We start from the raw sequence: 13,716 nt of genomic DNA, 5'->3' as shown, positions 1-13,716 counted from the left end.
TCTGGAATTTACAGATTCCTGGCAATGTATCAACATTTCTAAATAACCATATCAAAATTGTTTGGAATGAGTAGCTTTACAACTTTTCGGAAGACACCAACGCAAAGGCGATTGACGTGTGTGTTAAAACAAGCAAAAAATTGCTGTTTTCTCAACCCGCAGAAAAAAATAGCTGGACTCTCTGTTGTCACACTTGTCGTTCTTTGTTCAAATTGAGAGATTGTTAAGTTTGTAGGAATTTTTAATTGACTTTTTAACTCAGCTTTTTGTTCTCAGCCGGGATAACATTTGCTAAGTTATGTTGGAAAAATGATCAAAAATTTTCAAATACTGCTACTGAAGATATCAATAGTATTTACTATCTAATTGAAATCAAAACCAAGCATTGTACAGTGAAAGTAGTTTTAGTATGAGGTGTTAATTTACTGCTAAACATTCCAAATTAAAATATCACGCCCTTCTACTAATGCTTCTTTCTCCGTTGAAAACGAAACTTTCAGTAGATTGCTGCATTTCACCCGATAAACATCTTAACGTAAAGCCACGATGGTTCTTCTGCTGTTAACGGCGATCATCTCCGTCCTAACGGGACTTCTGTACTGGCTGCACCGGAAGCAGTACAAATTCGCCGACAGGTGGCCATCGGTGTATCCGGCGTACCCGTTGATTGGGAACACCCTGAAGGTGGTCGGAATGACCGACTTGCAGCGGACCGATCTGATCAAGGAAACGTTTCAAGAGTGCGATCGTATCTCCAAGGCATGGGCTGGGCCCAAGCTTCTGCTGTTGACCAGTCATCCGGATTTGATCCAGAAGATACTGATGAGCCCGGATTGCCTGGAGAAGCCGTTTCTGTACCGTTTCGTGGGGTTCGAGCTGGGATTGTTTACTTCAAAGTGTATGATTTAGTAAAAGCTTGGAATGGTGGGTTGTTGACTTCTGCGTCTTTTTTCCAGATCACTACTGGAAGGGACTCCGGAAGCGACTTAATTCGACTATGAACCAAAAGGTCGTCAACAGTTTCATTCCGATATTTGTGAAATATTGTCGAAAAACGGTGGACAGTTTGAACCTTTGTGAGGATGGTGAAACGATCGACATTCACAAGTACACCGGGTTGACCTTCCTGGAGGCAGCCTGCGAGACCACGCTCGGAGTTGACGGTCTCGACAGACCGGGCAAGAAAGAGTTCAAGGAAGGGTTGGACAAGTGCGTCTTGAGAGCGAAAATGTGGTGTGTAGACTTTGTTTTAAGATTGGTTCTGTTTTCGTCTAGGATACAGGAAGTGGCATCAAAGCGGATGATTACTCCATATTTGTATCCGGATGTGGTCTACCGAATGACAAATTACTTCAAGGAGGTCTCTGAAGCTAGCAAAATTGTCTGTGACTTTTTGCTGAAGGTGAGTTCCGACACGGAAAAAAAAATAATTTTGAACTGTCAAAATTTCTCGTATCACTCATTCCCATTTTGAATCAATTGTTTTCAGCTTTCGAAAGAAAGAAAGCAATTTCTGATCAGTAGTGATAACGACAGTGATGATACAGAGGAGGAAAACGACACCTCCGGTAAGCCAAAGGTGTTCGTCGACGAGATTCTGAAGGTATTCAACGACGGAAAAGTCTTCGACGACACGGAACTTACTCATAACATGTACGCGATTATTACTGGGGTAGGTGGAACGCCACTTTGCCATAATGGAGGACGCTATAATGTTTCTATTTCCTCCAGGCTATTGACACCAGCGGTACCATAACGGCCCACGCTTGTCTGCTGATGTCATTTTACCCGGACATGCAGAACCGCCTCTTTGAGGAAATATCCGAACTTTACCCGTTGGACAATCCCGCGATGGATTTTTCTCCCGAGATGCTGAAACAACTGCGTTACACAGAGATGTTTCTGAACGAAATTCTACGCTACTGGCCGGCGGGACCGATGGTAGCTCGCCAGAACATTGCCGAAATCGAGCTCGATGGTGTACGCGTTCCGCCGGGGCAGACGTTTGTAATGAGCATCGAGGCGCTGCACCGCCGGAAGGACGTTTGGGGTCCGGACGCGGATCGGTTTGACCCGGAGAACTTCTCCGAGGAGCGTGTCAGGCAGCGGCACTCGTTTGGATTTTTGCCGTTCAGCGGGGGGAAGAGAATTTGTTTTGGTAGTTCACTAATTTTGGTTGTATTACACTGAATAACTAACTATTTTTATTTGATTCCAGGATGGCGCTACGCCCAGACAGCAATGAAGGTTATGATGGTGCACCTGGTGCGACATTTTCAGTTTAGCACTAAAATTAAACCGGAAGATGTTCGGTTCCGGCACGATGTGACGATGAAGCTAGCGTTTGAACATGCTGTGCAAATCACGAAGAGAAATTCTTTGAATGCTTAAAATATAATTACCAATGCTGTTAATCATTGAAATCAACGGCGTTTATATCATCGATGTCGTTGATCGTTGATTTAAACGTAATCGTAATCGCAGCCATCGTTGATTTAATCGTCAATGTCAACGGAGTCGTTGATTTAAACGGCGTTGATCAACGCGTTGATTATCGATAATCAACGAGTTGGTCAACGGCGTTCTTTTATAGTTTTCTTGAGTTTTATGAGGAAAGAACGATTTTTCCAAAAATGTATTGATTGGGAAACATTCTCAAATAGATGTGACATGGTTGTTCGGGGATCCGGGTGTACCAAGAGTGACCGGATTTTAAACCGAAATTTAAGCCTTAGCTAATTACTGGTCACTTTCATCTCCACTTTGGTTCCCAAGTCCAACCAGGATTTTTCTTATGTAAATGACACCGAGGACGGACGGGAACCGAGATATGGTCGGATTAACACCGGAATTATTGTTCCGGCGGGTTCAGTAAGAGTCTCGCATGGCTAAATAACGACAGAATTTGTTTTTCTATGATACAATACTGAATTGACCGCATGACCCATGTTCCAGAACCCAGATTGAGATCGGCCAAGATGTCAAACTTCATGACAGACCGGAGTAGCTACCTGCTAGTATTCAAAGAGTAAACAAAATATTTATGACCTACTGCGATCGGTTTTCGGCACCACACGAAAGATTTTTCTCGTGGGGTTCAATCGAAACTCATTGATCACCAACAGTAGGCTACTCCGGTCTGTCATGAAGTTTGACATCTTGGCCGATCTCAATCTGGGTTCTGGAACATGGGTCATGCGGTCAATTCAGTATTGTATCATAGAAAAACAAATTCTGTCGTTATTTAGCCATGCGAGACTCTTACTGAACCCGCCGGAACAATAATTCCGGTGTTAATCCGACCATATCTCGGTTCCCGTCCGTCCTCGGTGTCATTTACATAAGAAAAATCCTGGTTGGACTTGGGAACCAAAGTGGAGATGAAAGTGACCAGTAATTAGCTAAGGCTTAAATTACGGTTTAAAATCAGGTCACTTCGGTCATCTTGGTACACTCGGATCCTCGAACAACCATGTCACATCTATATGAGAATGTTTCCCAATCAATACATTTATGAAAAAATCGTTCTTTCCTCATAAAACTCTAGAAAACTATAATAGAACGCCGTTGATCAACTCGTTGATTATCGATAATCAACGCGTTGATCAACGCCGTTTAAATCAACGACTCCGTTGACGTTGACGATTAAATCAACGATGGCTGCAATTACGATTACGTTTAAATCAACGATCAACGACATCGATGACGTTGATTCTAATCTAATCTAATCTAATCTAATCTAACACAAACACAGCCAGTCCGATGAAAGCATGCTGGAAAGTCTTGTGATTAGATAACGCCCCAAGCACTTTTCTTGTCATTATTAATAATTGCAGTACAATCGAGAACACCCGAAAATGTATTACAAAAATTAAAGCGGCCAGCCCTACTGCGTTGTGTTTACCGCAGAGAGGATTCTGAGAACGGATCACATTTCACAGAATCTACAGGGGAGGAAGGATGCGTGGACATACCGTACCAAACGCTCCGATTAATAGTTTCAATTTGGTGTGGAGTGTGTTTAGTGTATTGTGCAGTGAGTATGCTGAAAGGAAAATTGGTTAATAGATTGGAATATGGCATATAATGTTATCATATATAAGTAATACAATAATAATGTAATATGGTTTCAAACAATAAAATAATTGATAATATGATTACTGAGCGGATTCGCTATCATAATCATCAAAACAGTGCTCGGAAAATTAAAAACAAAGGGGTTGAAATACAAACATCATTGGAAAACTAACGAAGACATATGAATACTTCGCATAAGCGAAATTCTAATTAGCGAATCCGCTCAGAATTAATGAAATATAATCGTAAGAATAATTGTAATAAGGAAATAATTAAAAAAAGACGTTTGGCCACACTGTGATGGCACTCATTGTTTAGGCACAGGCTACAGTAGAGGCCCGTGTGACAAGTAACTCAGTTACTCATTTCTCACACTCTGCTGTCTTGACGGCTCTCTCTTCAGTTCGGAACAAACTCACCGGGAGATGAAAAATACTGGTTCAACATTCTTGAACCGCGTCGCGTAGCCTTGTAGCTCCTGGCAAATATTGAACTTTTCAATAATTTGAACTTTCTCAGAACACTTTTTCTGTCACTTTCTCAAAACACTTTTTCTGTCATCTCCGTACCAAAGCAGGAACTAACACTGCTCTCCCGAAGTTTTTAAATCTCTTCATTGCGCTTTTCCTCGAAATTTATGCTGCGCTCACTATTTTATGCTGCCGGATGCCGGGGTGGTCTCGTTGCTGAGACTCACTCAACATAGCTTCGCCTACTGGCTACCAAACACACAAAGAGAGAAACATTCTCTCATACACCCTTACCAAAAATCATGATTTTTTGAGTTCCAAATCCCACTTTTCATACGATTTTTTGAGTTCAGGTACTACAACCATAAAAATGGTTATATGGGTTGAACTGAAAAATTCGTATGAAAAGTGGGATTTGGAACTCAAAAAATCATGATTTTTGGTAAGGGTGTAGTAGGCCATAGAGTTATCTAAGCCCGAGCTCACGCACACTAGCACCCCATTTGTTTTGCTGGTGGGTACAAAATTTAACCTCAATCTTTTTCGTGTACGTACACGCAATACATGCGCACGTAGATAACTCTATGATCAAGCGGTCGCACTAACACTACCGTGCACACTTCAGCAAGTCAAGGAGGTATGCTCACGAACAAGATACCCAGTACACACAAACACACACACTGAGCTGTGCTGAACTCCTCTCTTTTGCTGTCGCTTCAAAATCAAGCTGCCATTTTGAAGACGCTTGGCAACCCAAATTATTATGCGAATATCTCGCCAAAGTCTCAGGATACTGAACACACTCCAACTTTTCCTCAAACAAATAGTTCACACGCGACGAATAAAACACTTTTCGTGGTAGTAACTTAAATATTTCACCGTAAAAAAACGCATTTCAATTCCCGAACTGATTAGGCCGACCTACCTACGCCAACAGTAGAGGCTTGTCCTCCCATACATCGATGACGTTGATTCATCGATTAACAGCATTGATAATTACCTAATTTTTACCAACTTTTTTCATGAATTTGTTTATTTATTTATTTATTTGCGTTTAAGGACCACTTAACTCAAGAGTCATTCGGGTCCGATCATTAATTTGTTAGTTTTTACTATAATCACTTATGCTTTTTATATTTTTTTTAATAACTATCAAAAATCAATAAACCACAATCAATACATAAAAAAAATTAATTGTGAATATGTTGCCTAAAATTGAAAACCCATTGTAAGACAAAATTTTGCATTGATTTATATCGATGAAACAAAACTGAAAAACCAACCGGGTATTAAACAAGCAGATTTGAACTGCTTCAATCGAATCAAATATCTCAACTCAATTGTAAGCACCCAGTTCCGTTGCAATTACCACTCTATTTCGCTATTTGCGAGCAACTGCTGGCCGTTGCGTGAGCTTGAAGAGCACAAAAACACTCGTGGGGTAGATCAGTTTTCGCACCTGATAATTGAATAATTCAGTTTTTCGCTCACATTAGTGCTCAAGTTGAAATAATTATTTGCTTTACATGTGCAGGGGTTAATATCCTGCAGATTAATGGTGAAATGACGTATACGCCGTTTTTTTGATTTTGATTTTATGGCAGATCTTCTTGGAAGCGTGAAGATAGTGAATGCTGCATTTGGATTTTGAAATTATCATTAAATAATAAAATTGAAGTTTTAATAAATTATTTTGACGATTAAACTTGATCAAAATTAGCCGTGATTTGTTTCTTCAAATCTTTGTTCTTCCAACAGGTATATTAAACTGGGAGGGAGAAGTGAAGAGGTCTTCTTATTCTTATTCATTTTCTTGTTGTTGTTTTTGTTTTCTTGTGCAAGATAATTTCTCTTCCCATCTAAATTTCCAGTCAGTCGTCATCTGTCCTTCTTGACAATACAAATTTTCTTGCAGCACATTTCAAAATAGTGCTCAAGATCGTGCATGACTCATGTGATGCAACTTTCTCCGCCATTTTTTTTTTTTTATTCATAACTTATTTTTATCAGGTCCTCTTCGGTGCCGAGACGAGGGTAGGACCGGAAATCATGAAAGTTACATAAAAAATAAGGATTTTTTTAACTGTTTGAAAGACGGTGGCTAATTGAACGATCTTAATTTTTAGGCAAATTTTACCTACGATGATTTTTTTTCCAATAAAAAGAAAACGTTCTGCTTCCTTTTTATTCATGTCAACCTCCAGCTCGCCGTTTTTCTCTCTTTGTTCCTATTTTCGTTCAGAGAATTTGCTTCACTTCCTCCACAGCTCGGGTTGTACTGAACGATTTATATATTTAAACACATTGACTAACTACTACTAACTAAATAAGTCTTAGTTTAGGTACATGTATGTAAGACATAACATTGATTGATTTATGGTCATATTGGAAATATATCTCATGAATACATATTTTCAACTAGATCTTATCAAAAATTAACAAAAATTGACAAATAAATAAAGTTAATTATTTTATTTTATTTTAGCCTCTTTTGTATTTAATAAATTGTCTCAGTCCGAAAAAAAACATTTGCAAATTTAAAAACTTTTTAAAATTTATTTTCTTTTAAACACAATACTGCTCTAACCAAAAAAGATCAGTAACAAAAATTGAAGGCGGCTTTCACTGACAGTTCGCAAGTGGCTGACACTGACAACTAGGTGTATTCTTCTCCGCCCGATTCGATATTAAAGATTACGAAAGTGTTATGTTGCCTTTTACGAAAAAATCGCTCCGAGTGTTTTCACGAAAATATTTGTCAACTCAGATTTTCAAACTTTTTCACAAGTTCTGATCAGCGGAAAATCATTTCAACGCACTTGTTTTGCTAGGAATTTGAAAAGAACAATTGACAAACAACTTTTAACTGATCTAACCCGGTAAACTGTTCAAAATATTCTTCTAAAATTAAAGTGACAATAAATATATAATTAGCAAAAGCCATATCCAATTCAAACAAATGCAATTAAATTGATTAAAGATATTTTGTCACCATTGAATTCCGTACAAATCTGTATTACCGTCATCCGATGTGAAATTAGGTCATACAAATTTTAGCATTTTATGTATGCCTGAAAATATTTTTATCGGATTCCTCGAAAAATTTCACAAAACATATAAAAAAAAATGGCGATGTCGAACCGTTCGTTCCCGAGATATGATTTTTTGTAAATAAAAACTGAAAATATTTTCAGACATAGGCTCTTTGGTCCAGACACGGTCAAAACGCCATTTTAAGTTTTCATAGAACTTTTTCAAATGTTAAGCTAGAGAGCTCATTTTTTTTGGGTGGTGACGTGCGGTCAGTGGTGTGGTATTGTGTGTGAAAAGAAAACAAAATGTTTCGTGTTTCACCCTGGTTGGCTTGCCCACAAGCAGAAGTAGTCAGTTCAATTTATGGTGTGGTGGCTTTAATTTTCGTTTCTTTGTTTAATTGATTGGTATAATCAAAGAAGTCCTTCCTACATCATCGTTGATCGGGAGGCACGCTGGCGGTTTCAGTCGTCTGGGTAATCGTGGTGCATTTATTACATTTATTTAGTATTTAAATGACTGTGTGCGAGTGATTTGGTGTGCTAATTAGAAAGACCTTCCCATAGGCATTGAAAAGCTAATACCTTACCTACTAACAAACAATAAATAAAATCATGTAATGTTTGGAGAAGACGCTGTGGATTCAAAGGTCTCAAGCGGTGTCAACGGGAAAATAACGAAAAACTATGTGCCGTCATCTGGGGTGAATCGGGACATATGGGGCGAATTGAGACAGCTGTTTTTACAATGTTGCAGCCTAATATTTTGATATTTTTAATTGGTTTTGGGTAGACTAGATTCAGAGCAACAGAATGTGTACATCCATTTTCAAATTTAAAGTATTTAACTGCTCTAAAACGTATTGTCCCAATTCAGACTGTAATCCCGATTCGCCCCAGATGACGGTGCTTGATGAGTCTGCAATTTCAACTATCGGACTAACATTCCTCCCTTTTGTTGAACTGCAGGCTTCTTGGGAGGGCGCCGGCATTGACTAATAAAGTCGGTCAGAGGTTAAACAGTGAATGGATGGTTGGCTCCCACTGATCATTTTTGTTTCATTGTTTAATTAAACTTCTTACTAAACTCTAAGCCAAACTCATCACCTTTCTTTTGCATCTAAGACAGCTAAAATGGGATGAAATGGCGCGAGGATACGATTTTTTGAAAAAAGTGGTTTTTGCGAAAACTGACAAAAAAATTCCATCACAAGCTGGACCTTGTCAGACATCTTAGGGGAGACGACCGAAGAGTGCTGAAAAAATCAAGTTTTGCAACGAGTTCCATACAACATTTTATGCAATTCCAAAAAACACACACTGAGTGAAATTTGAAGTCAAATTTTCATGTATTTTGTCAATAAATCGTTTAAATCAAAAAAAATGTTTAAAAGTGTTACTTTTCGAAACAAGTGCTGAAAAGTTCAACTTTTCAGCACCCATTTCAGTGCTGAAAAGTTGAACTTTTCAGCATTTATTTTGAAAAGTGTTGCTATTCGATTCTGTTATTTTTGGTACAGAAAAGTAGGCTTTATCGTCGTTCAAGAATGACAGGAAAAGTAAGTAGTTTCACGACGGAATTGCAAAAAACAAATTTGCAAACATTGGGCCAAAACATATCATTTATAAAAAACATTGTTAGGCTCAACCATAAAAATTAAACTTTGGTATTTGTGTTACCAAAGTTTAAAACTACTAAGTTCGATGAAATCATTTAACTATAATTTTCGAATCTTCTATAATTTGGGTCAATTATGGCTTTTTTTAGTCGAAATGCAAACAAAAAAAATGCAAACAAACTTATGGGAAATTGGACGAGCTTTCCTGTAAAAATATTTTCGAGACTGAAAAATCAAGTCTGTCATATAGAAATCGCCATAAACCATCAAAAAACCTATTTTTTCAACATTTTTTATTTTTAAAACCGCTGTTGTAATTTCACAAGGTTTGGACTTAGGACAATGGTCAATATGGAGACTTTTATGTAAAATTATCTGGAGAATTGACTCTCATGTTCAGTTTTTGAAAATCTTGATGTTTAGTAAATGAATTTTGTATTTTTTTAGGTGAGTTGCTCCATCCTGCATTTTTCGTGAGTCTTTTTGTAACATCTTAGACTATTTTTACAAAAAAAATAACGAAAAAAAACATGGTGGGCTCACTTTCAAATTTGGCTTTTAAACTTAAAAATCAAACAATCTCATAAAAGTGGAGTGTTTTTGTCTTACAGTGTATTTTTTTCGAAAAGCCCGTCAAATTTTCTACAAGTTTGTCTTTGAACATTTTTTGATACGATGCAACGGCTTCGAGATACAGCAATATTTAAATTACGCAAAAATACAAAAATATTTAAAACACTTACGCCCTTCTCAAATGTCGTTATCGAGTGAAACTGGCTCCATATACACAAAAATGGCTTATATATGCCTAGGATAACATGTCTATAAAGTTTCATTGAAATCGGAGAGGGTCTCTTATGAGTTTTGTCGAATAACCTAAAATTGATCATTATTATATTTATTAACAACGTTTGGTCACTTGTACATGATGTGGAAAAGCCAATTTCAAAGTCATATCAAACTTGTAGCGTAACTCCTCTGGATTAATTTTGGTCTCAAAAAAGAAGTTTCTGATCAAGTATATCAGTATAATCTTTGTCAAAATTAGTCCTTGACGCCAACCTAGAATAGAAAAAAAATCCTTAATTAAAAATAATTCAAAGTTTAAACAAATCTCACCAATACAATTCCTTCGTCCACCACTAAACGGAAGGTAAGCATACGGATGTCGTCCCGCGGATCGCTCGTCCGTAAAACGGTCCGGATCGAACTGGTCCGCGTCCGAGCCCCAAATGTCCTTGCGGCGGTGCAGCGGGAACAGTCCAATCAAAAACACGTTCCCCGGTGGAACCCGCACACCGTCCACCGTAATTTCGGCCATATTTTCGCGGGCAATCAACGGGCCACTGGGCGTCAGCCGCAGGCACTCCTTCACGAACCGATCCAAGTAGGTCAGCTCAGTGATTTTTTCGGGAGTGATGATGTCCGGGTCTTTGCTGTTTGTGGGTGGTAAAGCTGTGACGATTTCCTGGTAGAGTTTCTCCTGAATGTCCTTGTGGAAGGCTAGGAATAGACAGGCGTGGGATACGAGAAGACTGCCGGTGTCGTTGGCCTGGAGAATTTGTAGAGCTTTGGATTTGCTGAAAAAATGACCAAGCCCAAACCCGAACCCAAGTCCAAGTCCAAGTCCAAGTCCAAGTCCAAGTCCAAGTCCAAGTCCAAGTCCAAGTCCAAGTCCAAGTCCAAGTCCAAGTCCAAGTCCAAGTCCAAGTCCAAGTCCAAGTCCAAGTCCAAGTCCAAGTCCAAGTCCAAGTCCAAGTCCAAGTCCAAGTCCAAGTCCAAGTCCAAGTCCAAGTCCAAGTCCAAGTCCAAGTCCAAGTCCAAGTCCAAGTCCAAGTCCAAGTCCAAGTCCAAGTCCAAGTCCAAGTCCAAGTCCAAGTCCAAGTCCAAGTCCAAGTCCAAGTCCAAGTCCAAGTCCAAGTCCAAGTCCAAGTCCAAGTCCAAGTCCAAGTCCAAGTCCAAGTCCAAGTCCAAGTCCAAGTCCAAGTCCAAGTCCAAGTCCAAGTCCACAACCTTCTTGTTCTTTTTATTTTTAATTACTCACCCCCGACATAACAGCACCGATGTTATCATTAATTTCAGCTTGACTGAACTCGTCACCACTCGACGTTTCCAAATCTAGCAGCTGATCGATGAATGTGGCCGACTTATTTTCTGCAGCTGCTCGATTTTCCATCATTTCACTCCTCTTAGATAAAAATTCCGCACGTTTCTTCAAAATGAGCTAACCGAATGAAAATCAAACATAAAAAAAGTTCAACGCACTTGATCAAAATTCAGCTCGTTACCTTGATGAAAAAGTCGCAAACTGTTTTCCTGGCTCGTGTTTCCTCAGCGTGATACTTTGTCAGTCGATAGACGAAGTCAGGGTGCAGAAATATGTTGGACATTCGTTTGGCGGGAATGTCAAAGGTACTGAAAATGTGGCTATTTTACCTGACTTCAATTTGAACAAAAGTGTATTGATTACGTACGCGTCCAAACAGCGGATGATTTCGTCCTTGCCCTCAGTTTCAAACACGTCGATTCCCAGCGTGGCCGCACACGACATGTCCAGCGTGCAAACTGCGGCGTAATCTAAAATGTTAACCGTTGCCCCGTTTGGCAATTGAGACAAATTTTGAACCATCCTTTGGGCACATTTGGCGTAGATTCGAGTGTACTGAGGCAGAGTTCGAAAGCCGAAGGCCGGGTTAATCCGCTTCCGTAATCCGTGCCACAGATGATCTGAAAATGAACACCTTTTCAGTTTTTAAACTAAAACTCTTCCACTCAAACGTCCTCACATTTGGCCGCAAAAAGGCCCCGATAGTAGCCCACGAAATCGTACAGAAACGGTTTCTCCAGGCAGTGTTCGTTGTTCAGCAGCTGCCGTATCAGATCCGGATGGCTCGTACAAAGAACCAGCTTCGGGCCAGCCCAAAGCTTAATCAATCGATCGCTCCTGCTGAACACCTCGAGCAGCATATCGAACCGGTCCGGGTCGCTCTTCCCGAGCATGATGGTGCCGTTGCCGATCAGTGGGTACACCGGTTCCATTTCCGGCCAGAGCTTAGCGAAGCTGTACTTTCGCCTGTGGTTCCGGAAGAGCACGCCCAGGAACGTCATGAGAAGCAAGAGTAAAAGTAGATGCATGTTAACCTGAAGGTGGACGGTAGTGAACTAGTCGTGGAGGAAAGTGCGATGTTTTGAATGGCGGAAAAGCGGAACAATGTGTTAATTTGTAAATGGTGCTCACGGTGAAAACAACTGTCTCAATAAACGATACTCTCTATGAATGGTGGAGACAAGTCATTGCACTAATTAACGACAGAACCTGAAAAAACGAGTCAATTTATCTAGAAACGGTCCACTTTGTTCGACAAGATCATTGCTAAATAGGCTGTAATACTTTTTTACTAGGGTATATTATCCATTAGTGGACCCCTTTACTATAGTGGACCCTCTGAAGGTTGTTTGATGAAAAATGCAATAACATCAGAGTTTTAAGCGGGTATTTTAATAGAAATCTTTTATTTGGCATGTTTTGCATCATCCAAAACAATAACTTGTCCTTTTCGCAAAAATAACCGTTTTGCCTTCCTCACTGAGGTGAGGCTATAATCCTGCTCTAAAAATGAACTTTGTATAAAAACGTCGTATATCGACTCAGAATCGAAAACTGAACAAATGTCTGTGTGTATGTGTGTGTGTGTATGTGTGTGTGTATGTATGTATGTGACCAACAAACTAGCTCATGTTTCTCGGCACTGGCTGAACCGATTTGACCCGAACCTGTTGCATTCGACTTGGTTTAGGGTCCCATGGATCGAGTTTTATACAGATTGAAGTTTCGTTAAGTAGTTCAAATGTTATGTATAAAAATGTGTTTTCACATATATCCGGATCTCACTTAAATGTATGTAAACTATGTCCGGATCCACCATCCGACCCATCGTTGGTTAGGTTTTCAAAAGACCTTTCCAACGAGTCCAAAACATTGAAGATCTGGCAACCCTGTCTCGATATATGGTCATTTAAGTGACATTTATGTACTTTTTTGAAGCCGGATCTCACTTAAATGTATGTAAACTATGTCCAGATCCACCATCCGACCCATCGTTGATTAGGTTATCAGAAGAACTTTCCAACGAGCTCAAAACATTGAAGATCTGACAACACTGTCTCGAGATATGTCCACTTAAGTGATATTGATGTACTTTTTAATGCCGAATCTCACTTAAATTTAAGTAAACTTTTTACGGATCCACCATCCGACCCATCGTTGATTAGGTTATCAGAAGAACTTTCCAACGATTCCAAAACATTGAAGATCTGACAACCCTGTCTCGGGGTATGGCCACTTAAGTCATATTTATATACTTTTTTATTTCGGATCTAAAAAATAGATGAAATTTTTGTACAATTCCATCATATCAGCCATTGTTGGTAATAAGTGAGGAAGGCTCCAACCACATAGGTGGATTAAGTTAGTTTTGACATCTTAAATAAGCGATGGCCACTTGCACTTTCACAACA

At 39.4% G+C, this 13,716-nt stretch overlaps 2 protein-coding genes across 2 annotated transcripts; one reads left to right on the top strand and one right to left on the bottom strand.

The window, feature by feature from the left end:
• Positions 1-372: 372 nt before the first annotated feature.
• Positions 373-2,391, top strand: LOC6031847 (probable cytochrome P450 313b1). Its single transcript, XM_001842498.2, has 6 exons — positions 373-898; positions 957-1,209; positions 1,276-1,402; positions 1,490-1,672; positions 1,732-2,158; positions 2,219-2,391. The coding sequence occupies exons 1-6, from the start codon at positions 547-549 to the stop codon at positions 2,389-2,391; spliced, it is 1,515 nt and encodes a 504-aa protein (XP_001842550.2). The 5' UTR covers positions 373-546.
• Positions 2,392-10,092: 7,701 nt separating this feature from the next.
• On the bottom strand, positions 10,093-12,333 carry LOC6031849 (cytochrome P450 4c21). The gene is made up of 6 exons (XM_038250823.1): positions 11,985-12,333; positions 11,673-11,925; positions 11,487-11,613; positions 11,243-11,422; positions 10,318-10,750; positions 10,093-10,260 (listed from the first exon to the last, which is right to left on the bottom strand). Exons 1-6 carry the CDS (start codon positions 12,331-12,333, stop codon positions 10,100-10,102), a joined length of 1,503 nt encoding a protein of 500 aa, XP_038106751.1. The 3' UTR covers positions 10,093-10,099.
• Positions 12,334-13,716: the final 1,383 nt, after the last annotated feature.

Source organism: Culex quinquefasciatus, chromosome 2 (assembly GCF_015732765.1).
Source record: "Culex quinquefasciatus strain JHB chromosome 2, VPISU_Cqui_1.0_pri_paternal, whole genome shotgun sequence".
NCBI classification, from domain to species: Eukaryota; Metazoa; Arthropoda; class Insecta; order Diptera; family Culicidae; genus Culex; species Culex quinquefasciatus.
Note: the sequence above shows the minus strand (reverse complement) of the source record. Positions and strands in the feature narration are given on the sequence as shown.

Bases quoted from the DNA above. Each gene is read 5' to 3' on its own strand.
- LOC6031847 (XM_001842498.2), top strand. From the start codon at position 547: ATGGTTCTTCTGCTGTTAACGGCGATCATCTCCGTCCTAACGGGACTT. The intron at 1,403-1,489 runs GTGAGTTCCGAC...AATTGTTTTCAG, and splicing joins TCTGTGACTTTTTGCTGAAG to CTTTCGAAAGAAAGAAAGCA. The intron at 2,159-2,218 runs GTAGTTCACTAA...ATTTGATTCCAG, and splicing joins GGGGAAGAGAATTTGTTTTG to GATGGCGCTACGCCCAGACA.
- LOC6031849 (XM_038250823.1), bottom strand. From the start codon at position 12,333: ATGCATCTACTTTTACTCTTGCTTCTCATGACGTTCCTGGGCGTGCTC. The intron at 11,423-11,486 runs GTAACGAGCTGA...TCATTCGGTTAG, and splicing joins TTTGCGACTTTTTCATCAAG to CTCATTTTGAAGAAACGTGC. The intron at 10,751-11,242 runs GTGAGTAATTAA...CAAATTCTCCAG, and splicing joins TCGGTGCTGTTATGTCGGGG to GCCAACGACACCGGCAGTCT.